A 25,716-nucleotide genomic window follows, 5' to 3' on the forward strand; every position below is an offset into this window, starting at 1 on the left:
GGCCTTGCATTAGGTCCCGGGTTTGGCCAGAAGAATAGAGCAGTTGGAAATGTTAAGTTGACATAAATAGGAAGCTCTGTAACCTCGTGCAAGTGTTGTCTTGGAAACCAGAGCCTGGGCGGTCTCCATGGAAACCGTGCTCAGCCTTCTGCCTGAAGGAGTTACCACCCACTGGTGCTGGAGTGTTACTTATCAGAGACCTCAGAGCTCCAATAATTGCTTAGGGAATGATGATGGACTGGCCCCTGCCCACCCTGGCCATGTCAGGTGTGGGGCCCTGGGCACCTCCAGCTCTCTGCCTGGGAAAGAAGAAGAGCCCATTTCCATGAGAGATGCCCTCATGGGGAGGCACAGCAGACCACCCAAGGCAGTACATGCAGGGTCCCCGCAGTAAGGAGGGGGTCCTGTGTCCGGAGGTCCAGGGTATCTGGACTCTGCCATTGTCCCCTGGTGCAGCTGTACAGCTGTGGTGGGCTAACACCGTCTCCAGGCTCCAACTTGCCCTTCTGTAAAATGGGGAGTTTGGACCAAGTCATTCTGAAGGTCTCTTCCAGCTTTAATGACATGTGTTTTGCATGTGACCTGGCAGCACAGGGTTCAGAGGAGGGAGAGATCAGAGTGACTAGTGCGGGCTTCCTGGGGAATCATTTGAGCTTTGAAGGTGGGGAGGAGGAATGTCAGAGAGTGGGCAAAATATAACACGAAAGGGAAATTCACCCTCTGAGGGCCAGGGGCACGGGGGCAGCCTGCTCTCCTCCTGGGGCCCTGTTCCTTGTGGGGACTGGAAGAGAGGCTTTGACTCTAGGGCCTGGGGCAGCAAGGGTTGACAGGGGTGCAGTCCTAGAAGGGTTGGCAGTTACGGTGGCCCACCATGGCATCTCCGTATCCTTGCTCCATGCTGCACCCACTCCAGCTGCCAGAGCACGGAGGCAGAGACGTGGGAGCAGATGAAGGTTGCACACCAGCCTCCCACCTGTGAGACAAAGGGCCCTGTCACTGGAAGCCACGTCCAGCCTGGCCCCTCAGGAGCCAGGGCTCTGCACCTAACGGAAGACTGATGGGAAAGGGAAGGCTGGCAGCAGTGAGGTAATGGGGTGGGGGGTGAGAGGCAGGGGGAGGTGGGGAGGACAGGGAGGGGAGGGAGGGGAGGGGAGGGACTTTAGCCAGCACCCTTGTCCCACACTGAGCGAGTACCCACAGTGTTCAAGCAGTCAGTATGCCGGCAGTTTTTCATTGATTACTTTTGTTCATGTCTCGCATTATCTCTGGGGTAAGTATGAATTTCATAGCCACAAACTCAGGTGTCCAAAGTATCTTTATTGGTATCTTTATTTTTGTATAATAGTGTGTTTTGTGTAATAATCTAGTTTTCAAACCTTCCCTTAGTCTGGTGGCAGAATGTGTAATCTTGATAATTTCTAGGTAAACTCGGTCATCACTTCAGTTTGCCCTTTTCAAAGATATTAATTTTTGCCCTCCCTTCCCCACCAGGGGCCATCATCTGAATCATGTTCCTGTATTCGGGATTTGCTCCTCCAAAACAGTTTTGATGGGAGACACAAGCCACCTACTATTATGCAGCCATGTACCACATAACAACGTTTCAGGCAACAATGACCGCACATACCACAGTGGTCCCATAAAATTACAACGGAGCTGAAAAATTCCTATTGCCTAGTGACGTCACAGCCATTGTAAGGTCGGAGTGCAACACATCACTCATGTGTTTGTGTTGATGCTGCTGTAAACAAACCTACCACACTGCCAGTCATATAAAAGTATAGCCCATACAATTATGTGTAGTACTTAATACTTAATAATAATAAACAACTATGTTGCTGGTTTACGTATTTACTACACTGTGTTTTTAATTGCTAATAAGAGTGTACTCTTTTTAGTTATTAAAAAAAAAGTTAACTGTAAACAAACTCAGCAGGTACTTCAGGAGGTTTCCAGAAGAAGGCATTGTCATCATAGGAGGTGACAGCTCCATGCATGCATTGCCTCTGAAGACCTTCCAGTGGGACAGGATGTGGAGATGGAGATGGTGATACTGATGGCCCTGACCCTATGTAGGCCTAGGCTCATGTGTGTGTTAGTGTCTAGTGTTTAACTAAAAAGTTTAAAAGTTAAAAAAAAATTTTAGTAGAAAAAAAGGGGGACTGGGCGTGGTGTAATCACAGCACTTTGGGAGGCCGAGGCAGGCGGATCACCTGAGGTCAGAAACTCGAGATCAGCCTGGCCAACATGGTGAAGCCCCGTCTCTACTAAAAACACAAAAATTAGCTGGGCGTGGTGGCGTGCACCTGTAATCCCAGCTACTTGGGGGGCTGAGGGAGGAGAATGGCTTGAACCCAGGAGGCAGATGTTACAGTGAGCCGAGACACACCATTGCACTCCAGCTTGGGTGACAAGAGGGAGACTCTGCCGCAAAAAAAAAAAAAAGGAAAAAGAAAGAACAAAAGCTCATAGACTAAGGGTACAAAGAAAATACTTTGTGAAGCTCTGTGTGTTGGTGTTTTATGCTAAGTATTATTATAGAAAAGTCCAAAGGTTTTTAAAAATTGAAAAGTTTATAAAGTAAAAAAAAAAGTACAGTAAGCTAAGGTTACATCATTATTGAGGAAAGAAAAAATGTTTCATAAATGTGGTGTAGCCTAAATGTACAGTGTTTATAAAGTCTACAGCAGTGGTTGGTAATGTCCCAGGCCTTCCCATTCACTCACCATCCACTCACTGACTCACCCACAGCAACCTCCAGTCCTGCAAGCTCCATTCATGGTAAGCGCCTTATACAGGTGTACCATATCTTTATTTTTCCTACCATATTTTGAACGATATTTTTCTATGTTTAGACACACCATTGTGTTGCGATTGCCTACAGTATTCAGTACAGAAACATGCTGCACAGGCTTGTGGCCTAGGAGCAACAGGCTAACCCGTATAGCCCAGGTGTGCAGTAGGCTATGCCATTTGTGTAAGTGCACACTACGATGTTCACACAATGAAACTGCCTGACGATGCATTTCTCAGGACGTATCCCTGTTGTTAAGCTGAATCTGTTTTTCCCAGTGCCCCTTGGGGCTGGAGTCAAGCATGTGACCAGGCTCAGCCAATCAGATGTTTCCTCTCTGTAGTAGTCCATGTTCACACTGCAATGAAGATTCTACCTGAGACTGGGTAATTTATAAAGGAAAGAGGTTTAATTGACTCACGGTTCCACGTGGCTGGGGAGGCCTCTGGAAACTTACCATCATGGCTGAAGGCAAAGGGGAAGCAAGGCACGTGTTAGTCTCACATGTGGCCGGAGAGAGAGAGAGCACGGTGGGGAGGTGCCAGACAATTATCCAACAACCAGAACCCATGAGTGATGACTCATGGGAGAAACTGCCTCCCGATCCAATCACCTCCCACCAGGCTCCTCCCTTGACATGGGGATTACAGTGTGAGATGAGATTTGGGTGGGGACAAAGAGCCATACCATATCACACCCAGACCATGCCATAGGGACAAGTGACTCAGGAAGGGGGACAGTGAAAAATGCATCCTGGTAGAGGGGACAACAGCAACACAGAGTCTTGTGGGCATCAGGGAGGTGGTGGCATCCTCTCCACATTCTGGAGCCCACGGTTCCCTTTGTGGTCTCCCAATTGCTGAAGTGGTTTCTCCAGCCCACCCAGTGACTCTGAGCCACCCAGTGTCCCGTCGATCAATTCCTTTCTTCCTAAATTCACCAGAATTGTTCCCAGTGTTTGTGTCACAGTTTTATTGAACAAGGGAGCCTTGTAGAGTATAATCAGAAAACAATTCTTTCTCCCCACTACCTTTTCAAACCTGGTCGGTGGGGTGGGTTCTCCTCTGACCTTGGATGAAATTGAAGGTAGGTTTCTTGGTTTTTCTGGTCCATCCAAGATAATAAAAATCCCTTGGGTAACTTTTAGTCACACAAATCCAATTTCAGTAATTACAACATCTAACTATCAAAACAGTTGAGACTCCAGGTGGCATTTGAAGTTAAAACAGCTCCCTTGCCCCATCCCAGACCTGCCCACATGGGAAGCCTACAAGGTGCGTGGGGAGCTTAGCGGGTTTCTCCTCCATGCCTCTGCCTCATGCTTCTACTTTTCCTCCCCTTCACTAGGCTCCTCGGTGCCTCCAAGTTTGGGACAGTGGCATGAGGGCTTGGCGTCGGGCGTCGGAGCAGGAGAGGTCACTAGTTGTCTTAGGCGGTGTGCGTTGCTGTAAAGGAACACCTGAGCCTGGGGAATTTATAAAGAAAACGGGCTTATTTGGTTCACAATTCTGCTGGCTGGAAGACTGGGCATCTAGTGAAAGCCTCGGGCTGCTTCCACTCGTGGCAGAAGGTGAACAGAGCTGGCGTGAGATCACACGCAGAGATCATGTGGAGAGAGAGGAAGCAAGAGAGACACGGGAGGCAAAGGCTCTTTTTAACAACCAGCTCTCGTGAGAACTAACGGAGTGAAACTCACTCGCCTCTGTAGGAAGGCAATAATCTATTCATGAGGGATCCAACCTATGACCAGAACACCTCCCATTAGGCCCCACCTCCAACATTGATCCAAACTGTAGCACTAGCATCACCAGTTCACCTTCCCTCAGGTGGATGCTCCGTGAGAGTCCCTGGTCCCCGTCCTTACCACTAGCTGCACCTCAATGCAGGCAAACTCTCCCTCAGCTTCATTTTCTTGGACTGGATCTAAGTAACTCAGACCAGCTTCTGAAACATTCACACACCCTTTGATGCTACAGAATCCAGCAGAATGGGCTATTTGCTGGCACGCACCTCTTCTTGTCCTGTGCTCCAAGCAACAAGCAGGCAGCTCCAGCCACAGCCTCTCACTACTTGCTTCCCCAGGGGCTTGGCCCCCACCCAGTCCACAGGGCCCCCTTCCAAATTACTCCCAGGCCCCATGTCCAGGTCTCCCAGCAGTCTCAGTGAAGCCCCTCTCACTAGGCATAAGGCAGAGGGGTGGTGCGCTGGACTCTGTGATCGTTCTCTCCTTAGGAATGTTCTCTCTGGCTGGGCACGTGGCTCACCCCTGTAATCCCAGAACTTTGGGAGGCCGAGGCAGGAGGATCACTTGAGGCCAGGAGTTCAAGAACAGCCTGGGAAACACAGGCTGTTTAAATTTTTTGTCTGTACAAAAAAATTAAAAATCAGCTGGGCATGGTGATATGTACCTGTAGTCCGAGCTACTTGGGAAGACTGCTTGAGCCTGGGAGGTCGAGGCTGCAGTGAGCCATGATCGCACCACTGCACTCCAGCCTGGGTGACAGAGTGAAACTCTGTCTCTAAAAAAGAAAAAAAAGGAAATGTTCTCTCTATTTGGTCTTCAGTTAGCAGCCAGGAGTGGAGGATGCGCAAGAGTTGCACAGTTGGTTTGAGGTCGCCTCCTTTGCATGTCCTTTATTTTGGAATGTCTGACTCATGGGCACAATCCCCCTCTTTTCTCAGATCCCTGAGGGGCTGACAAGTCTCTTCCTTGGAGCTAACCCCCGGTGATGGAGGCGTAGAGGACCCAGGGACCCCCCGCCCCATTCCTGCTACCTCACCAGCATCTGATTTCTTTTTCCCTGGACTTGTGAAGTCTTTATCTAGACTTGGAGGAAGAGATGTGGGGAAAGGGAAAAGGAGAGGAAAGTCTCATTAGGTCGACAGATGGTTTAGGTCTTGCAGGCCCCCCAGCAGGCATCTGGGGCAGCTGGTTCTAAGCGGAGGAGGGGCTGCCACGGGGAGTCTGAACCTGAGGCCACCTGCACCCCCCTAACCCTCAGCTGAGCTGGGAGTTCAGGGAACAGGACATGAAAGGAAGTTGAGCAGCCTCAACCTGGGGTGAAGGCTCAGAGCTTTGGATGATACCCTACGCGTCAGTGGTGGTAGAGCAGCCCTGGGGCTTGGTGGCAAGACAGTGGGCTCTGGACTACCAGACCTGGGTTTGAATCTCATTTCTGCCATTGACTGGCTGGATGATTGTTTTGGTTATCTATTTCTGCATAACAAATACCCCAAACCTTGTTGCTTAAAAGAGTAATCGGCCGGGTGTGGTGGCTCACGCGTGTAATCCCAGCACTTTGGGAGGCCGAGGTGGGTGAATCACAAAGTCAGGAGTTCAAGACGAGTCTGGCCAACGTGGTGAAACCCAGTCTCTACTAAAAATACAAAAAATTAGCTGAGCATGGTGGTGGGCACCTGTAATCCCAGCTACTCGGGAGGCTGAGGAAGGAGAATCGCTTGAACCTAGGAGGCAGAGGTTGCAGTGAGCCCAGATCGTGCCACTGCACTCCAGCCTGGGCAACGGTGTGAGATTCCATCTCAAAAAAAAAAAAAGAGTAGTTATGTGCTCAAGATTTTACAGTTTGGAACGGCTGAGCAGGGATGATTTGTTTGTGCCCTGTGTGTCATTATCTGAGCTGTCTTTAGGGAGGCAAGAAGATCTACTTCAACGATAGCATCCTATCAGTTCCGAGCTCAGCTGGGACTGTCAGCTGAGAGCCTCAACTCTCCTCCAAATAGTCCTCTCCTCTTTCCTGCTTGGGCTTCCCCACAACATGGAGACTGGGTCCCAAAAGGGAGGAGGCAGACGCTGTCAAGCCTACTTGATGCCTGGGCTCTGAGGTCCCAGGACATCATTTCCCCTGCATTCTTTGGCCAAAGAAGTTGGGGGCCCATCCTAGATTCAAGATGAGGGGACATAAGCACCACCTCTTGAGGGGAGAAGTGCCGTGTGTGTATAGGGAGGGCAAGATTGTCTGCAGCCATCTTTGGATACTAGCTACCACAGCAAGCATGAGCAAGTTATTCAATCTCTCCAAGTCTCAGTTTCCTACTCTATAAACTGGAAATAATAATATCTATCTCATGTGGTTGTTGATAGCATTAAAGAAGTTCTCAGCGGAGCTCACAACAGTCAGAAGCATGAGTCTGTACAGCCCACAGCTCAAAAGAATTCCGAATTGTCTAACTTAGACAATCCTGAGCACACACAGCATCCAGACGATGGTGGAAAACTTCTCCCACCACAAGTCCTTTCAGCACCTGCCGCTGCTACCTCCTCTATCTCTGCTCCCTCCCTGCCTCTAGTATCCTCACCTCCCAAATCCCCTCAGCCTTTTCTCCTCTTCTTCCTGTGAGTCACTCTGGAGATGCAGCAGTACAGAGGAATCTGGTCTTGGCTCTGGGCAGGGTGTTTAGGCAGTGAGTCTCCCAGGTTGGGACCCATTGCCCCCTCCTAGAGAATAATGCTCTCATTGCCCTCTGCTCCTGACCCGAAGCCCCCCACACCAGCTCCTACTAACTGGAAGCCAGTGCTGTAAACCTACAGCTTCCACGTGCTCCATGAGAGTCTCTGGTCCCCGTCCTCACCGCTAGCTGCACCTCAATGCAGGTGAACTCCCCAGCTTCATTTTCTTGGATGCTTCAGGAGGACTCCCCTTTGTGGTAGAGGTAGGGAAAAGAAGAAGGCTTCTAAGAGGAGGCCACTCCCAGCTCCAGCCCCAGCCCCAGCCCCAGCCTCAGCCTGGGCAGCCACATCCGCTGCAGTTTCAGCGCACGGCAGCCACTGCGAGCCTGGGTGCCCATCTGCAGGCTCCCAGCCCAGGCCCTGACCATGCAGTTTTGGTGGGAAGTGGGGGGCAGGGCTTACCCGTCCTGGGGTAGTCCCCAGGCCTCTCTGGATTCAGACAATTAGAAGCGGTAGTTGCAGCAATCAGATGGAGCACTGTGTGATTTGGGAAATGGGGCAGCTCTAGCTGGTCTGGGAAGCAAAAGCCCTTTCTTTCTATTTTAAAATATAAAACTTGATTTTTCTAGGCGTTCAGAAATGCCTGGTTCATGTGGGCCGGGGCAGGCCTGGGCTGCCTAGAGAGCTGTGGCGATGGGGGGCCTTAGAGCAGGAGGGTGGGAGGGGATGAAATGTGTCCTGTCTCAGGAGTGCCCCTTTCTCCAGGCATCATGGAGGGTATCCTAGCCCCTGACCACCCAGGGGGCAGCCACCTCCCAGGCCTGCAATCCCGAGTTGAGACACAGGCCCACCCAGGTTGTTTCTCCCTTAGGTGACCCCTCCCAAGCAGAGCTGTCGCTGAGCTCCTGATTCTGGTCCACTGTTACCGGGGAGACTGCTGTCCCCAGGCCTCTCCAGGCCAGGCTGTGCTGAGCAGAGGCTGTGCCTCCAAACCCAGGAAGGCTTCCAGTTGGATCGCTTCTGACTTTGTCTTCTTGTTGTTGCTGCTGGTAATAAAACTCACATTTACCAGAATTGGGGCAAACAGAATGGAAAGAACAGCATTTCGGTGACTGATGCCAAGTCTCAGAGTTTCAGTAGCCCCACTTGGGCAGCCAAGAGCCTGGGAAATTAGATGCCCTGGCTCAGGAGGGCTGTGTTCACCAGTTTCACACATGGTCCCCCCTCCTTGGGGTCTCGGGTGCACAGCAGGTGCAAACACCCCACACCATGTGTCCCGAGGCTGGGAGCCGTGAAGACACCCCCCACCACTTCCACTTCCGTTTCTGCACAGAGAAGGTGTCACAGTTTTCCAAACTGTTAAGAGAATTTCTTTTGTGCATGGCATTGTTCAGCTCACCCAGGCTGCAGACTGGGATGGAACCAAAACAGAAGTGAGTAAGGAGAAGTGAGTCAGTCATGCATTCAACACATATTCTTGAGCCCTCTTATGTTCTGGGCCCTGTTGGGGACTGGGGACAGAGAGGAGCAGCATGCTGCCCCTATCCTCTAGGAGCTCACAGACCTGGTATCCCGAAGATGGGCCAGACTCTTCTGCCTCTTTGTCTGGGTAGACCTGATGTCTAGACCAAGACATAAAACGGGCTTTTGGAGCATTGCTGCGGAGTCTGCAGGGTGGTGGGCCCTGGGCAGGGTGGTGGGGCCTGGGCTGTGTGCTGGGCATGGAAAGGCGAACAAGAAACGAACCCTACTCTCGCAGGACTGATGGTCTAGTCGGGTAGAAGAAGAAACTGGAAGTTATTGGACAGTGTGCTAAGTGTTGGGATGGGGGAGTTCCAGGGCACTGTGGGGACAGGTATGCCCAGACCAACCAAGAAAACAAGGGGACCTATGTGTTTGATTCATATTAAATGTCATACTAGGCCGGGCGTGGTGGCTCACTCCTGTAATCCCAGAACTTTGGGAGTCCAAGATGGGTGGATCACAAGGTCAGGAGTTCAAGACCAGCCTGGCCAAGATGGTGAAACCCCATCTCTACTAAAAATACAAAAAATTAGCTGGGTGTGGGGCTAGGCGCCTGTAATCCCAGCTACTCAGGAGGCTGAGGCAGTGAACTGCTTGAACTTGGGAGGCAGAGGTTGCAGTGAGCCGAGATAGAGCCACTGCACTCCAGCCTGGGTGACAGAGGGAGACTCCATCTCAAAATAAAGAAATAAATAAGTAAATAAATAAATAAATGTCATACTGTGCCACCAAGGCCAATGTCTTCACAGGTTTTTTGACCTTGGCAATGTTCCCGTCAGACTGCAGAAGACTTGACTATTCCTGTTCAGGTAGATGATGACCGGCCCCATAAACAGCCACTGACGGTCACCCTCTCCCTCCCCAGCCCTGAAGGCCAAGAAATGGGACTGAGCTCCTTGGATTTATGACCTTCTGGCTCCTGCAGAGAGAGGAGGGCTGGGGCTTGACCCGGACACGGTAAGCTGGACAGACTCCTGCACGGTGTAGGCTTGAGGCCACATTCCTCGTCCATCTCTGGCTAGGGGCTGGGGCTGGGTGGACATGGTTCCTCCGTGATGTTCTGCCACCCAGCAGCTTGCCACCCTCTCCAGGTCCTTTGGCAAAATTTCAAACCACGCTGATTGACCTTGGAGCTCCACCCACATCCACACCCTTGGCTGTGTCAGAAACTCTCCGCTACAGGCAAGAAAACAAGGGAACTGGGGTTTATGACTTCTGTTCAGCTTCATTAAATATTTGATGAGCAACTTTTAGAGGAGCTTTCTGGATTCCACAGAGGGGACTAACTAATTCCACCTTTTCCTTTTAGCAGGGGCTAAGGACTGTCCTTGGATCTCACTAGGACAGCTGACCTTCCCTCCACCGAATGACTTCTCCAGTCTGATCGTTCCCGGCCACCTGATAATCTCTTTGTGCAAACACCAGGAAGCCCTGGTTAGAGGCGTGGACACCAGGTGTTCTTGAGGAGGACAGTGGTGACTCAGTTTTATCTGACCCCATGCTCTCAAGTTCCTTTTCTGTGAGACACTTCTTTTGTGCTACTTTGGACCCTCTCACTTATCTGTGGGCCATTGGCCACTGGCCCCAGCCACAGCTGAGACCACCAACTCTGCATGGACTCAGACAGGCTTCACCCAGGCACACCCAGCAGCCCCTGCCTCAGGTCCCAGCTATGCACCCCTTAGGCTTGCCTGGATACTAGGATGGGAGACACTGCATCCATCCATCCACAACCAGCAAGTAGAGGCAATTAACACCCTTCAGGCGACCCAACGCAAGCTGGGAGCCTGTGCACAAATTATTCTCCCTTTCTCCCAAAAGAATTGTGCCGAGAAACATTTGTGCAGCTTCCCGGAAGATGGTCCTTGGGATTGAGCAAGCAGTAATGTTTGTTACCAAGCCGTGGCCAGCTCCATAACACACCCTGGAGTTGGCGCCACTTCCTTCCCAGCTACACTCCCCTTTCTCTCACGCCTGCTCCCTGGGGTCACCTCCCTACCAAAGGAGGGGCACAGGAGCCTTTGTTTCCCACTCTGCTTTCCAAGAAACCCAAACCAAGCCACTCTGAGTTCCTTCCAGAGCTCCACTTCCACTTCACGGGATCCTCTTAGTACCACAGTCAGCACCCAACCTGCCTCTGAGATGGGCGTGTGATCTTGGCTGGCCAGTCAGTGCCTTATTCCTCTGGCCACAGAACTTGGCTCAGGAACTGACATGTGACCAATCTGAATTTTCCCTGGGGACTGATACGTGGACACCAGGGACCTCATGCACCAGTAAAGTCGCTGCCTTCCTTCTCTGCCAGAGATGATTCTGTCTCATCCAATCAAGACTTGAATGGACTCCAGCTTCCCAGAAAGCCTTTCTCCACCATCCCAGCCTCACGGGATCTTACCCGCTTCACTGGTAACACCCAGAATCTTCAGCACAACTGCTACCACCAGGTACTGCCTTGCTCCTTTACACTGTTGTTATGTTGTTTGAATCTGTTATGCAGCTGGTTATGTGTATTCCTATTTCTACTAGGCATGCATGGTTCTACCTGGCTAACTACAGTGGATTCATTGTCCAAATGAGGCAGGCAGGTGCTTCAATATATAGAGAGGCCAGGTATCCAATATAAGGAACCACATTATCCCAGTTTGCCTGGAACTTTCCAAGCTTTAACACTGAATAGCCTTGGACTCCCTCAGTCCTGGACAGACTGGGACATTTGGTTACCTTGTTCAATGAGCAAGAGCAGGAGGAGAGTGTTGTCTAGGAGAAGCCTCCTTTTATTTACTTCCCTTCTGAGACAGGGTCTCACTCTGTCACCCAGGTTGGGGTCCAGTGGCAGGATCATAGCTCATTGCAGCCTCAACCTCCCGAGCTCATGCAATCCTCCCACCTCAGCCCCCCAAGTAGCTGGGATGACAAGCACACCACCACACCTGGTTATTATTATTATTTTTTTTAATAGAGACAAGGTCTCACTACATTGCCCAGGCTGGTCTCAAACTCCTGAGCTCACGTGATCCTACCCACCTTGGCCTCCCAAAGTGCTTACAGGTGTGAGTCACTGCACCTGGCCGGGAAGCCTCTTTTTAAAGTAAAGGACATAGACTGCACAGATTCAGCCCAGACTCCATCTATCTATCTATTTAATAGAGCTCCTACAATTTACTGAGCTTCTACTATGTGTCTGACACTCTGCGAAGTTTTGAAGATCCAGAGATGAACAAGACTTAGTCCCTTCCCTGAAGAGTTTATAGTTCAGAGCAGGCATTAGGGAAATTTTTTGCAAAGGGCTAGATCACAAGTGTTTTCAGTTTTACAAACCATACAGTCTCTGTCATAACTATTCTGGTCTGCTGTAGCTCCAAAGCAGCCACTGCAGACAGTGTGAATGGACATGACTGTGTCCCCATAAGACTTGAAGGGCAGCAGCCTCCTGGCACAGAGGTGGAGAAAAACACACAAAGCCTCAGAGCACCTGCCAGGCCCCTGCTGAAGGTAGCAGCTCCAGGCGGCCCCATAGGCGGCATCTCACATGGCCCCATCTCCTCCGCCGTGGTTGATTGGACCAGGGAGGAGCACGTGATTCACAGGTAGCCCATCCTCAGGCTGCCAGTGATGGACACGAGTGGAGAGGCCCGCAGAGATAGTGGCCGCCAGCTGGGACAATGGTGGTAGGAGACAGAGACTGAAAGGCAGGAAGGGTAGAGCAGAGCCAATAGACTTCCCTGGACCCTCGAGCCCTTCCAAACCTGAGCTGTGTTCCAGGCCCCATGGAGACCTCCAGGGAGGTCTTGCTGTGAGCCTGTCCTGGGGACCCAGGGAGCCTTGCACGGAGCTGAGAGTCCTGTCTTCTTTATTTCCATGTACATCCTTCAACAAAACAGGTTTTGTTTCCTTCTTTCTTGTTTAATAATTCAGTAATTTTTAGAAAATTTATAAAGTTGTGCAACCATCATTGTCACCCAGCTCCCATAATAAATCTGAAGGAGCTCCCTGCACCCAAGAGACCCTCAATCACCCCAGTTCCTTGTGGAAAGTTAGGGTGCCATGGGATCACAGAGGAGGGACCCCCAACTAGGGCCGGGGGCTCAGAGAAGCCTTCCCAGAGAGACCCAAGGACAGTCAGAGAATTCCTGGGGTGATGTGGAGATGAGGGATCCCCATCACCTCTTTGACCTTTAGTGGGCAGCAAGGGCCAACATCTGACCAGGTGCCTCCTGCAGCAGGCATGGTGTAGGCAGAACACTTTGTCAGATGCCGATGAATCGAGCAGCTTTCCTGTTTCCTCCATACCCTCCATGCCGTCCTGTGGCAGCCTCAGTCCACCCCGGTGTCCTTAGACAGGGCCTTGCAGCCCAGGGCACACTGCAGGAAAGGGAAGAATCTGCACGTGGCTCCCTGGGGCCGTCGATGATGGGCTTTGCTGCCTGCACCACCCGAGTTTTCATCCAAGAAAACACCCTAACCTGGTATTTCCCAAGGAATTCAAGTGAGATGGTCAAAAGGGCTTACACCCTTGTCCTAAGGCTGTGGAAGAGGTCTGGCCATACAATCTCCCTCTCCCTTTCCCCCTCCACCCCCAGGAAAGAGAGAATCTCCAAGCACCCATACCCAGGGCTTCTGTCTTCCCACTCCCCTCTCCCATCTCCCCATAAGGAGCCTTTCTCTTGCTGAAGCAGGAAACTTCATTTTGCTAACAGGAAGGTTCTTTGTTCACTGCAAGAGAAACCAGCTCCAGCTAATTCAAGCAAAAGAAGGCTCTTCGCAGGGATGTGGAGCAGCTCACAGTTGCAAAGAGGTTGCTGAGCAACGTGCACTGCCTGGAGGTGACTCCAGTGGCCCTGGGCTTCCCCGGGCTCCCCCGCTGGGAGACAGAATCTGACAGCACAGTTTGGTGCAAGGGTCCCTGGCCTTGGTCCTTTGGATCACTCAGTGACAGGGAACAGGAGCCAATCTGCTTCCCTATCCCATTAGAAGGATCTGGATTTGCTCCATTCACCCAGACCTGGGTTTCACCAGGAACTAGGGGTGTACATCATCTATGCTCAAACCCAGGGCAACCCTGAGTATACGGCATCTCCCACTGGGCCATTAAGAAGATGCACATACAAAAGAGATCGTTTTTCCAAGTGAGAAGATCCAGCTTGAATACACAAACTATTAGGGGTGTGCATGTAATTGTTTAAATGTCTCCTGTAGGAGTTAATGCATTTGGTTTTAAAGACATCTTTTAATTCCACAGAAGGTAACTCCTTTCCACTTTCACATTTCAGGGAACATTTTTTCATCTCAACCTGTCACCAGCAACTTGAGTGTCTGTCTCCTCATCACCCCTGAACCAGGGTTTGAGTCACCAGTGACTTTCAGGGCACATCACCTCCCTCTCCTCTCAGTTACAGAGATTCAGCACTTTTTAAATCCCCACATGATGCTATCGCTGGAAATTTTATCTAAGCCGCAAGTGCCCCTTCTCATAATGTTGAGGGGCTTAAAGTTGTTATTTGAACCTTGAGAGAAATATGAGAATTTTCTTAACTGGTGATTGGGGCACACCAGGCACCCCGGCATTATCATCTATCCTACCAGAGGGCTCCTGCACACAGCCAGGTATAAGGGGCTTGGAGCAAGCCCCTAGCTGTCTGTTATCATTAGCTGGTGCTACGGGGCCAGGACCCAGGGTCTTTGAGCCTCCAGTTGTTTCCTGGTCTGAAGCGAGGTCTGGGGCAGTGGTGATGACTGCAGCTGTCAATCACCAGGTATTTATCAGCTCTGCTCTGCACCCAGCCTGTGCCAGGCACACAGGGTGGATGGGAGCCATGAGCCCTTGCTGTGAGAGATGATTAAGAAGGAGCATTTCTACTTAGGACACCAGTGCAAGGGAGGACCAAATGAGGTGTAACAGACAAGGAGAGAATAAGGTTGTTCTCGACCAGGTGCAATTGAGTAGTGGAAGCCAGTGGGTGGGCTTGTGCCAGCCTCTATTGGGGAGCAGATGGGTCACCCCTTGATGGCTCAGGATCTTTGAAGAGCCCTGAGAGGATTTTGGAGTGGGCACGGTGGGCCAGGACACAGAGACCCAGAGTGGGGGTTAGCATGGGGTGCCATGCAAAAATCACTTACAAGGGCATCGGAGAGCTGGTGCTGCTCACGCCCCCACGGGCCTCAGCTTTCACGTCTGCACAATAGTTCCCTTCAAGCCAAGGTCTTGTTACAGACCTGTTTCTAGCCCCTACTCCTCCAGATTTATGGGGTCACCCCCCCTTTTTAAATCTCCAAGCAGAAGGGCTTGTGATTTTATTCCACATTCAGTGGGAACCCTAGCATCTCCCATCATAGTCCTGGAAACTGCCAAATTCTCCTCTGAGCCCTGAGTCCTACAGGAACTGTCCTCCATGTATATCTGAGCCCACAGGGAGCACCTTCCCCCTTCCTTTCTCCAATAAAGGACAACTGACTCCAGGGAGAACTGGTGGGAGACTTCCCTGAAGGCCAGGGGTGATGGAGATGGATGGTAATGCACAGCAACTGGAAACAGCCCCCAGCCCCATCCTGCCAAGGGAGTGCTCCTTCCCTTATGCCACCCCCTCACCTGGTTTGGTTGGTTTCAGATGCAGTGCAGCCTTGGGAAGTCGGTGCTGGACCCCACCTGTGCAGCCTGTTTGCTGCAGTTTCAGAGTCACTGGAGATACAGTATTTATAAAAGCGTTTCTCTCTTGGTTTGAACTACAGCTTTGCTCCAAGTTTCAATGTATATAGTCCTTGGAGGTACAACCCTGGCCAAGAAGTTATACCAGAGGCAACTGACCCCTAAGAGCAGGTGATGAAGAGCAGGAGGAGATGGCTGCGAGCTGGAGGAAGGGTGGTAGTTTGCAGTGGTGGGGACAGGGAGATACCACAGGAGGGGATTTGGAATTGGGGAAAGGAATTCACAATCGTGTCAAAGGCAGAATCTGCTGGGAGTGGTTGGGCCTTGGAGATTCTTGATGGGGTGACAATTAGGTGACCCCAAGTACTTTCATAAGAACTTTTATAACATAAGTTTAGGGAGCCGGGTGCAGCGGTTCAAGCCTGTAGTCCCAGCATTTTGGGAGGCCGAGGTGGGAGGATCACTCGAGCCCAGGAGTTTGAGCCCAGCCTGGCCAACAGGGTGAAACTCCATCTCTACTAAAAACATGAAAAATTAGCCGGGCATGGTGGCAGGTGCCTGTAGTCCCAGCTACTCGGGAGGCTGAGGCACGAGAACCACTTGAACCCGAGAGGCAGAGGCTGCTGTGAGCTGAGATCACACCACTGCTCTCCAACCTGGGCAACAGAGCAAGACTCTGTCCCAAAAACAAAACAAAAACAAAAAGCAAAACCATAAAAGTAGGTAAGGTCATACTCTGATAGTGGAACTTACTACATAGATACATGCCAGGACGCAGTGATAGTAATAAAATATCATATAAGACGATGATGATGGTGAAACTGGTATGACCTACTTCACCAACTTAGATTACAGAATGGTCAAATTTCTTTTATTGCTTAATTTATTTTTTCCTATGTGTCTTTTAGGCAGAAGACTTGCCCCCAAATTACTCAAAGACCCCAGGGGCCTCCTTTGCTTCCACACCTGAGGGAGGAGAGCCAGGGTTCCATCAGCCTCTGCTGCTGTTTCTCCAAGCTGTCACAAGGTGTCACTGTTGCAGCTTGGTGTCTCAAGGAGGGATGCTGCTGCCCGAGAGGCTGGGATGCCCTTGGTGGTTGAGGTTCAGGCTTAAGACTCTTTTTAGTTATCACTTCACACTCGGCCATCCCTTCCCAAAGCATGGCTCCTGGGGCAGGGTGGCTGGGTTTGAAGGGGTGTCCAGTATCAGCCACATTCCATGCTGGCCAGAACAGTGTCATCAGCTGAGATCTCCCTTAAAACAAGGTGATTTATTTTGGGGGCCTCATTGCTTGCCCCTGCCACAGCTTCTTGGATTGCCCTACAACTCCTAGACAGGTATCCCTGACTTTGCATCTCTGAGATTGGGGACTGGGATATGGGTGTCTTTGCTTTCAGAGGGCCCTGGGACTCCGCTTCCTATAGTGCAGCATACAAAGAGGGACGGCCAGCTTCTCTAAGCCCCTCAAACAAAGGTCCTGGGTCAGCCCAAACCCCAAGAAGAAGAGGATGGGACCCTGGGGGCTCACATTTGCATAACAAAGTGGGCACACAAATGATCCTTCACCAGAGGAAGAACACCTGTGCCCAGGTTCCTTATGTCTCTGCCTAACCCAGAAGTTCTCAACCTGGGGATCAGGAGTAGAATTCAGGGGTGTCACGAACTTGTTGGGGGAAAATATTACATGCTATTTTCACTAATCACTAACTGAAGGTAGCATTTCCTTCCATTATGCATGTAGACATCACACCACAGTACGATACATGGTGTGGTTCCTAGGACTTGTCACCAATAGACATCACAGATACTCTCATATCCCACTACAGTTGCTGCAGATAATTCAAAATAACTTCTCAGCTCATCATAAATTCAAAATTATGATAATCATTAAACCCATCACTAGATCTTGTTATCCAGTGCCTAAAGAAATATATATATTGCTGCATTGGTGACCACATTTCCATATATCTGGTTTCCTCTCTAATTTCATGCATTTTACTTGATGCATATGAAACTTCCCTTCTGGGGAAGGTCCACAGGCTTCCTCCTGACTGCAGGAGGATCGATGGCATGAGATGAATTAAGACCCCATGGCCTGCTGGGCACAGTGGCTCACGCCTGTAATCCCAACACTTTGGGAGGCCAAGGCAGGTAGATTGCTTCAGCCTAGGAGTTCAAGACCAGCCCGGGCAACATGGCGAGACCCTGTCTTTACAAAAAATACAAAAATTAGCCAGGCATGGTGGTGTGCACCTACAGTCCCAGCTACTCAGGGGGTTGAAGCAGGGGGATCCCTTGAGCCCAGTAGGTTGAGGCTGCAGTGAGCTGTGATCATGCCATTGTACTCCAGCCTGGGGGACAGGAGTGAGATCTTGTCTTAAAACAAACAAATGAAAAAACAAAACAAAAGACCTAGTGCCAGAGCTTTCACCATTCTCAGAGGCTGCCTAAAGCCCTACCTGAAAAGGATACTAGGTTTGTGAGTCCAAAGGTCAGCCGGGGAAGGTGCAGGGCTATTGTGGTTCCCAAGAAGAGCCCAGACAAGCATTCTGCTCAAGGAGCCTCAGACGTGAAGGTGCAAGAGCATTTAACATGGAGGGCTTGGGGCCTGCAGGAGTGAGCTGCGTGCCCAAGTGTCATTCAGATGCCTCTGTTGAAGGGCCCAGTCCTCGATGGGCACCGTGGCTGTGATCAGTGTGGACTGAAACCCAGGATTCTCTGCAAATAGTGCAGTCATCAAGGTATGCCCCAGCTAGGACCCATGCAGGATCTTGGGAGCAGAAGGGCTCCAGTGACAATGGAGCTGGAGCATCCTCCAGTAAACCTTGGTGAATGAATTAGGGCAAGTTACGTTCAATTTGAAGAAATAAGAGAAGTGCGACTTCTACTCCAGGTCAGCGTAGAAGCCGTTCCTGTGACTTGAAGTGTCCCCCCCCCAAAATTCACATGCTGGAGCCCTAATTCCCAATGTAACCGTATTTGGAGACATGGCTTTTAGGAGGCAACTAAGGTAAAATGAAGGAAGGGTGAGGCCTGATCCCGTAGGATTAATGTCCTTAGCAGAAGAGACACCAGAGAGTTTGTTTCCTCTCTCTCTGCCTCTTAGGACACAGTGAGGAGGTGGCCATCAGCAACCCAGGAAGAGCGGCCTCACCAGAAACTGACCCTGCCAGACCTCGATCTGAGACTTCCAGCCTCCAGAACCGTGGGACACAAATTCCTGTTGTTTAAGGCACTCAGTCTGCAGTGTTTTATTATGGCAGCTCAGGTAGACTGACAACATACTTGTCGTATATGGGTGTTTTTTGCAGTGTAAAGTCCCAGGGAAGAACTATCAATACTCACAGATCTCTTAACCATCAATTTCATCCCACTTTGCTCATGCAATTGAAATAGTCCTGTCTTTGGGGTCATATACCCTTTAATAATACTCAGAGAATAATGACTTTGCTCCCCACCTTCCATTAATATGGGAAGTCCTATTTTCTGTGGGTTCCCCCCTCCAGGCATCTCTGGGTCTCATGCTCTGCTATAAAGCTCACACTGATTCTCCTTGGTGAAAGCTGTGCCCTGGCTGCGACTTGAAGTTGGCACTGAAGATTTAGGAAACTGAAGGCAATCCACAGCAAAGAGGCTGGTATCTACTGCCGAAGGGGGCCACACCCAGTGCCCAGTGCCCACTGCCCAGCAACGCATGGCCCATCTTGGGGAGGGAGAGGTCTCTCCACCTACCTAATGCTGTCTGGAGACCCACCCCCACAAACATGTCCCACCCTGAGCTGGTCCTCTAGAGCCCTCCTTAACCACTCCAGGCCCACTGGCCTCAAGGCTTCTCTACTGCCCTCAGGGAAACCCCTCCACCCACTCCCAGAACTGTGCTTTGGCTGGGGGCTCACATGGCGATCAATGGGTCATTGGACATTAGTTTTCCCCAAGTCAGGGTCATTCCGTCTGCAATTCACTAGGCACTGACTTGGGGAATCGGCTGTTTGGAAAATCTGGGTTTAGCCAGATCTAGTCAACTCTGGCACAACTTTCCTAAATTCTGTGTGGCCTCCACTGGCGAGCCGCTCCAAGACACTGCTTGAACGAGAAACGCGCACATGTGTATGCTCTTTCATCTGCACGACGCACAGCCCGAAGCCACCTACTGAGAAGAGAGGCTTCTTCTTCTCTTAGGGTGCTTATGCACCCTAAGCAGCCTTTGCATAACTGTGCTGGCCCCGGTGGAGATGCAGGTCCCCCTTGCAGGCAGCATCTTGGTTACACTCACTCAGGCGTGGGCCTCCGGAACAAAGCTGCCATCTGAAGCCTCAAAGGTCTGGCTTTGAAGTGACAGTGCTTCTGATCCTACCTCACGAGACTTCAAAGCACAAAGGGCCACGTTTCTGTGGTGACTCATGATTGAGGCACCGTGTGGCCTTTTCTGCAACAGCTTTGCAAGGAAGGCATCTCTTACAGGCTCCTGGCCTGGGAGGGAGCACTCAGGCCTGAAGTGGGGCAGAGGGATGTCTGTTTTGTCCTTCCACTTCAGGCTCCTGGAGTCCCTCTTGACCTGCTATCCACACCCCCTCAAATGGCCGTTCATGGCTCTGTGCCCTGGGCTCACCAGAGAAGCCAGCTCTGGGCAGAAAAAGCCAGTGGGGACTGTGATGGTAGTTTCAGGGGAGTGCTCACCCAGAAAAGGTACCTTTGGCGTGTCTTTGAGTCCTCTGTCCCCCCACAGTGGTAAGGTTGTCAAGTGGTCCCTGCCAGCCTTTATTTGGCCCTGGAAAGTCGCTGTCCACAGTACAACTGACCCTTGAGGACAGACGAAGGGCGGTCTGGTGTGGGCATCCCCACACAGCTCCTCCTGCTATGGGGATGTCCCCACCCCTACCTCTTGACTGATCTGCACGCCAGCCTCTCCTCACACCCACACAGTGGCTCTGCCCAATTTCTTTCCGCACTGGTCTATTAACCGAATCCTTTTTCACCTCTAGGAATCTCTACAACTGTTACCAGGCCTCAGTCATTTCAAGCACCTTTGCAATCTCCATCCCTTTGTGGTCACTTGCTACAAGGGTGTTATCTTACGCTTCCAGACGTCTTTGGTATCCTGTGGCAATTACATAGTATTAGTATCATGACTTTCAGCTTCCGAGGGTCCCCAGAGAGGTAACTCAAGAGGAATATAGTTGACAAATGCACCTTGTGAACTGACATTCTCCAAGTCAAATCCTCCCTGGGGGCCAAGGGGAGGTGGTCACTATCCCTAGGGGACGTGGCCTACATGGGGGGTGGCTCCTAGATTAGTAGGAGATGGTTAGATGGAGCAAAGATGCCCCCCTTGGCCCTCAGCACCCATGCCGTGATCAGCTGCGCTCAGGATTGTGGAGAACTCAGGACAGAGAGTGGCCCGGGCCAGAGCCTAGCAGTGCACAGCTTCCGGGAGCTCTCCAAAGGCTAGCAAAATTCACTGTGAAGCGCGGAGAAGAACCTATGAGAATCCACCCTTGGAAAGTCGGATTCCCACCACAAGAGGTCAGAGAAGGGAGGGAAGGGCCACCGTGGAGGACCTCTAGAGACTGGCCCTGTGTCTTCAGCCCCTAGGTTGGTCAGCAGGTTTCTCATACTGGGCCCCCCACCCCTGTGTATGCGGAGGAGCCAGGGCCTGTGGAAGCAGCTGCAGTGTCACGGCGGCAGTGCGACAAGGTGGTGGTGGGACAAGGTGGCAAGGGCAGGGTGGGGTCGACTGCAGCTGAGTATGCGGGGTCTGTGCAGCCTGGCTGCTACCACAGAGAACCAAGCACCCATGTGGATGTGGGGGAGTGGCAAGTAGGCCCCAAAGGGTCTGGCTCCTGGTCACCTGGACAGGCCCAGCTGTGCTCCTGAGCAGGGAGGGCCACTCCCTGCAGCCCCACACTTGGTGGCCAGGTGGCTGCTGAAGAGACCAAGATTGTTGGGTGACCTGGCAGGGGCCATCTGGGGCCTGCTCTTCTCCGGGGCCAGTAAACTTAGTCCAAGACAAGGTCACATGGCATCACATGAATCTATTTATTTGGCGAATCAGATTAATCAAGTCATTTTTTCCAATGCTAACCCTCCGCCCCTCCTGTGCCACTGGGCCCCACTGCTGACTATGGGCCAGCTTGGCTTGCAGCTATGTGGGTCCAAACTCTCGGCCTTTCTGCCGAGCAGCCATAGTGGCCTGCAGCACGGACCTGTGCCCACTCCCACAGACACGGGTCCCCACGGAGAAAAGGCCCTTCTTTCCACAGTGTTTTGGGATGGGTCACGGGTCCCCAGGGCACACCCACAGGTCCATAGTTGTCACATCACACTGAGACTGCTGATACCCTCCAAGGACCTTCCTCTTACAGTCATGCAGCTCCTGGGTCCTGGCTCCCCTCCCCATCCCTCCCTACATGATCAGTTCCTCTCAGCTGTCTAGAGCCCTTTCTGTCACCTGGACAAAGTCATACTGCACATAGATAAGACTTTATGTTTGGACATCGCTGGGGATGATAGGTGGTTAGGTCCACCCACCCCTGTCTCTTAGGAAGCCCATCTGGCCCTAAGCACATTGGTAGACCCAAGTGCACATGAAGGGCATCACTCAACTCCACCAGGCAGGCTCCCAACTCCTCATGCAGAGAAAGAAGTGAGAGGAGAGTGGTCCCTAAATCCACCACCTGTGGACTCTGACCCGAACCAGCCCCAAATGCCCTGTTGCGTGCGAAAGTCTGGCTTCCTCAGAGTATCACGGGTGGTGTCTCTGTCTAGGGTGGCCATGGGACAGGGCAGCCTGCAGGCAAGGAGAGGAGTGTCTGGGGCTTGGGACAGCCAGGCAGCCTTACCTCTGGGTCTGCAGAGCCTGACTCTGTGGCTGTGGTTCCTAGAGGCCCAGCCCAGGGGTCCTGAGCCTCCGATCCCTCTGGTCTGGTCTGGTCTGGTCTGGTCACTCCTCCACATCCACTTCCACCCCTTCATTGACGCTCTCTTCCTCACCCTTCCCTCCGTCCACCTAGGAGGAGGTGTACAGGGTGCCACTTGAGCACAGCAACAGCGGGAGCTGCTCCTGAGAAGGCGACTCCTGTCTGTCCACGGCTCTTAGGCCAGCCGGGAAAGGCTCTCAGGCAGGAAGCAGCTCAGCCAGGTTCCCCACCCACCCTGTACTCCCTGCAGGCTTCAAGCCTAGGGCCACTGCTCAGCTTCCCCTCCTTTTCCTCTTCCTCTTCCTCCTCCTCCTCCCCGCAGGCCCAGGTTTATCCAAATGCTTCTCTTCTTCCCCTCAGGCCGCCACCCCTCCCAAGCCCTTCGGCCCCCACTGAGCCCAGATCCTACAAGTAGACCGCAGTTGCTTTTCCTCCTGAAGACCTGGCTCACATGAAGTCTCATCAGTTACTCCTCATCCCACTCAATCTGTCATGCAAAACCACCCCACAATGGATCCTTCTCATCATTTCACTCTCCAGAGCAGCTGAGTCATTGGGAGGCTTCCCCTGTCACTTGCACTCCTCCTCCAGATCCGTTGAGAAGCCATCCAGGCGTGACTCAGTTGTTTACAGTTTCCTGGGACCTGCAGGGACCCCCTCTTGCCTTCTTTCGCAAGGCCACACCCTTGTGCCTGGCTGCCTCATCTCCCTCCCAGCTGCCAGGGAGGGACAGCTCCATGGGCAGTGCCATGGGTACCAGCTGCCCAGCCAGGATGCAGGTGAGAAAGACAGCACCTCCTCCACCCTCCTATGGTGGAACCAAGGCAGGCCTGATTCTTTGCCATTGTTTTCAAGGAAGCTAGGTGTAATCAGCAACTTCCCAGTCTGTTCAAGATAGAAAGCAGGTCGGGGTCTCCCCGCTCCCAGACCGTATCCCACTGCCTCTCTTCACCCTGGGCCAGCACCAACACTCCATGCTGTGGACACCCTGATGGTGATGGGGGAGGGGCTGTGTGCTTCCAGCCCTGGGCCTGTCTTCTTCCTTCCCCAGGAGTGTCCTTTCCCTTCCCCGCTCATGGCTCTTGGATGTCATCAACACCCCAGTCAGTCATTCTGCAGTCTTCTCACAGGCACAGAAAGATGTGGCTGGCTTCCTTCACCTTTCTGAGGCTCACTGGAAACTTGAGGTGATCCACGCTACTTGCCCAGCCCCAACACCACCCCTACTTGCTGTCATCTCCATGAGGTTTTTGCAACACAGCTCCAGAAGGGACTGGAAAATGCAAGTCTGCTCCGTTCTGGGACACCCAAACTAAAAAGGGGCTTCATTCATCCCTACCACCCCACCTCTGCCCAAGACACTCTCCCCCATCACTGACTCTCTTGGCTCCCTCCTTTACCTCCTTTCTCTCTCTCTCTTTCTTTCCAGAACCTCCCAGTCGAACACGAAAATGGGGAGAGTTGGAAACAGCCTCGTTGACATGGTCTCATTCTCTTTCTCAATTCTTCTGCTCTATAGTTTTTGGACTTAGAAATCAGTAATTCACCTGGTTTGTGGGTTCTTCAGAGATCCCTGAACACTGGGTGGTATATGTGGAGCTGTCTGGGCAGTGGAAAAAAGGCCTTTGGGGTATAATGAGCAAAGCTGGCACTCAATGGGCATCAAAGGGAAGCACATCAGTGAAGATGGTGCGGATCATCCCACCACATCAAAACCCTGGAACGCGATATCCGTTACCAGAATTCAGGGCCAGGGCTTTCTTCCCCTGAACAGGATGTCCTTCCATTAGCCCCGGGAGATCGTGGTGTCCTGCAGGACCAGCTGGACCCTGGAAGGCCGGTGGGCCCTGATGTTCATGCGGAATTCTTTGATGACAAAGTAGTAGCAGAAAACATCCAGGCAGCAGTTGACGTTGGAGAAACACATGGACAATTGCAAGAAGAAGCTGATGCTCTGCTTGGCTCTGCACTCTACGATAAAGCCGTTTCTCACCAAGAACTGCAGGAAGAACCCCAGGTGGACTGGGAGGAAGGAGACCACAAAGACAGCCAGGCTGGCTGCGATGCTGTAGATGCAGGCTCTCTGCTGTACCCAGTCCTGGGTGTGGTCTCGGCGGCCCAGCAGGATGTGGATGCTCCTGGAGCAGCAGAAGCCCATGATGCCCATGGGAAGGAGGAAGCCAAACACCTCCAGCGGGAAGAAGACCTTGGCGCTCCAGGTATCATCAGACATGTTGTGGAAGCACATGTATTTTTCCACTTTCCCATGGAAACTATAGATAGGGATGCTCCCGGTCCACACCAGGACCCAGATGGTGCAGCAGATCCCAAAGATCTTCCTGGGGGACCGGAGGTGGCTCACCAGGAGCGGGTACCGGATGGCCAAGAACCGGTCCATGCTGATGAAGCAGATGGTGAAGACGCTTCCGTACATGCTGATGAAGTAAAGGCACTCCACCAGGGTGCACAGGGACGGGAAAGGGGACTGTACCTGGGACAGGACCATCTTGAACGGGAGGGAGAGCACCAGCAGCAGGTCAAAGACCGCCAGGTTGATCATGTAGATGGAGGTGGCAGCATAATCGGGCCACCTGTTCTTAAGGAAGGTGCTGAAGCCATGGATGGCCAGCAGGTTGAGGAGCAGGCCCAGGACGAAGGTGGGGATGTGGACTGCAAACTGTAGGGTTTTCATCAGCTCATTGACGCCGTCAAACAGGCAGTCCCCACTGGTGTTTTGCTGACTCATGTTTCTTCCTACAACACCAACAGATCAGATGGGGCTCCTTTCACTCTCTTGAAGTGATGGATTCAAATGACTTTGTCAAGAATCACAAACACCTCCCCAGCATCACACAGCAATTCATGCCCATTGAATCACAACTAGAACACAGAAAAGAAAAATTACCTTTAATCCTGCTGCCCAGATGCAACCACTGTTACTTTTTGTGTATATCATTCCAGACTCGCTTTCTCACTCTCTTTCTACCATACACACATTCTTCTTTGACAAATATAGAACCCTGCTGTGCATGGACATCTGTCTTTTAAATCAGAACTCCTTTTGTTGAAAGAAGTAACAGCACATACCCAGACCCAAACAGGCTGAAGCAAAGAGACAGTTTCACATAATGGAAAACATGAAAACTAGGGTAGGGTTGACTTCAGGAGCAGCTGGATCAGGGATTCAAATGCTGTTTCCAGGACTCAGCTCCTTTTGTCCCCTTTGTCCTCCTCCCACCCACTTTCCTGATGGTTGGACACAGTCAACCTGCAACCAGGGATGATTGACACCAGAGCATTGCATTCCCCTGGACACAGTAGTTGGTTAGTTCATTGGTTCAGGGACAGATGTTTGACTCTCCAAGAAGCCGTGATAATCAACACAACTTTTGCTTGGGTTTCCAGGCAGAGGGTTGGAGTCCCTTGTCA

The 25,716-nt window shown here is 51.7% G+C and overlaps 1 protein-coding gene and 1 long non-coding RNA gene across 7 annotated transcripts in view; one reads left to right on the forward strand and one right to left on the reverse strand.

Annotated features, from left to right (window-relative positions):
* The first annotated feature begins 664 nt into the window (after positions 1-664).
* On the forward strand, positions 665-18,603 carry LOC129031773 (uncharacterized). The gene is made up of 4 exons (XR_008501118.1): positions 665-1,086; positions 9,476-9,683; positions 10,039-11,170; positions 18,477-18,603. It is a non-coding gene; the product is annotated as an uncharacterized LOC129031773 (long non-coding RNA).
* Positions 17,860-25,716, reverse strand: part of GPR55 (G protein-coupled receptor 55) — a 57,488-nt gene continuing 49,631 nt past the window's right edge. For 3 of the 6 annotated variants that reach the window (XM_054478453.2, XM_054478452.2, XM_054478451.2), the window contains exon 2: positions 17,860-25,167. In XM_054478453.2, coding sequence (XP_054334428.1) covers positions 24,074-25,033 — 960 coding nt within the window. In that variant the 5' untranslated portion in view covers positions 25,034-25,167 and the 3' untranslated portion in view covers positions 17,860-24,073. The remainder of the gene's footprint in view (positions 25,168-25,716) is intronic. The other 3 variants (XM_054478450.2, XM_063648090.1, XM_054478454.2) reach the window with 1 other exon arrangement.

Source organism: Pongo pygmaeus, chromosome 11 (genome assembly GCF_028885625.2).
Source record: "Pongo pygmaeus isolate AG05252 chromosome 11, NHGRI_mPonPyg2-v2.0_pri, whole genome shotgun sequence".
NCBI lineage: Eukaryota > Metazoa > Chordata > Mammalia > Primates > Hominidae > Pongo > Pongo pygmaeus.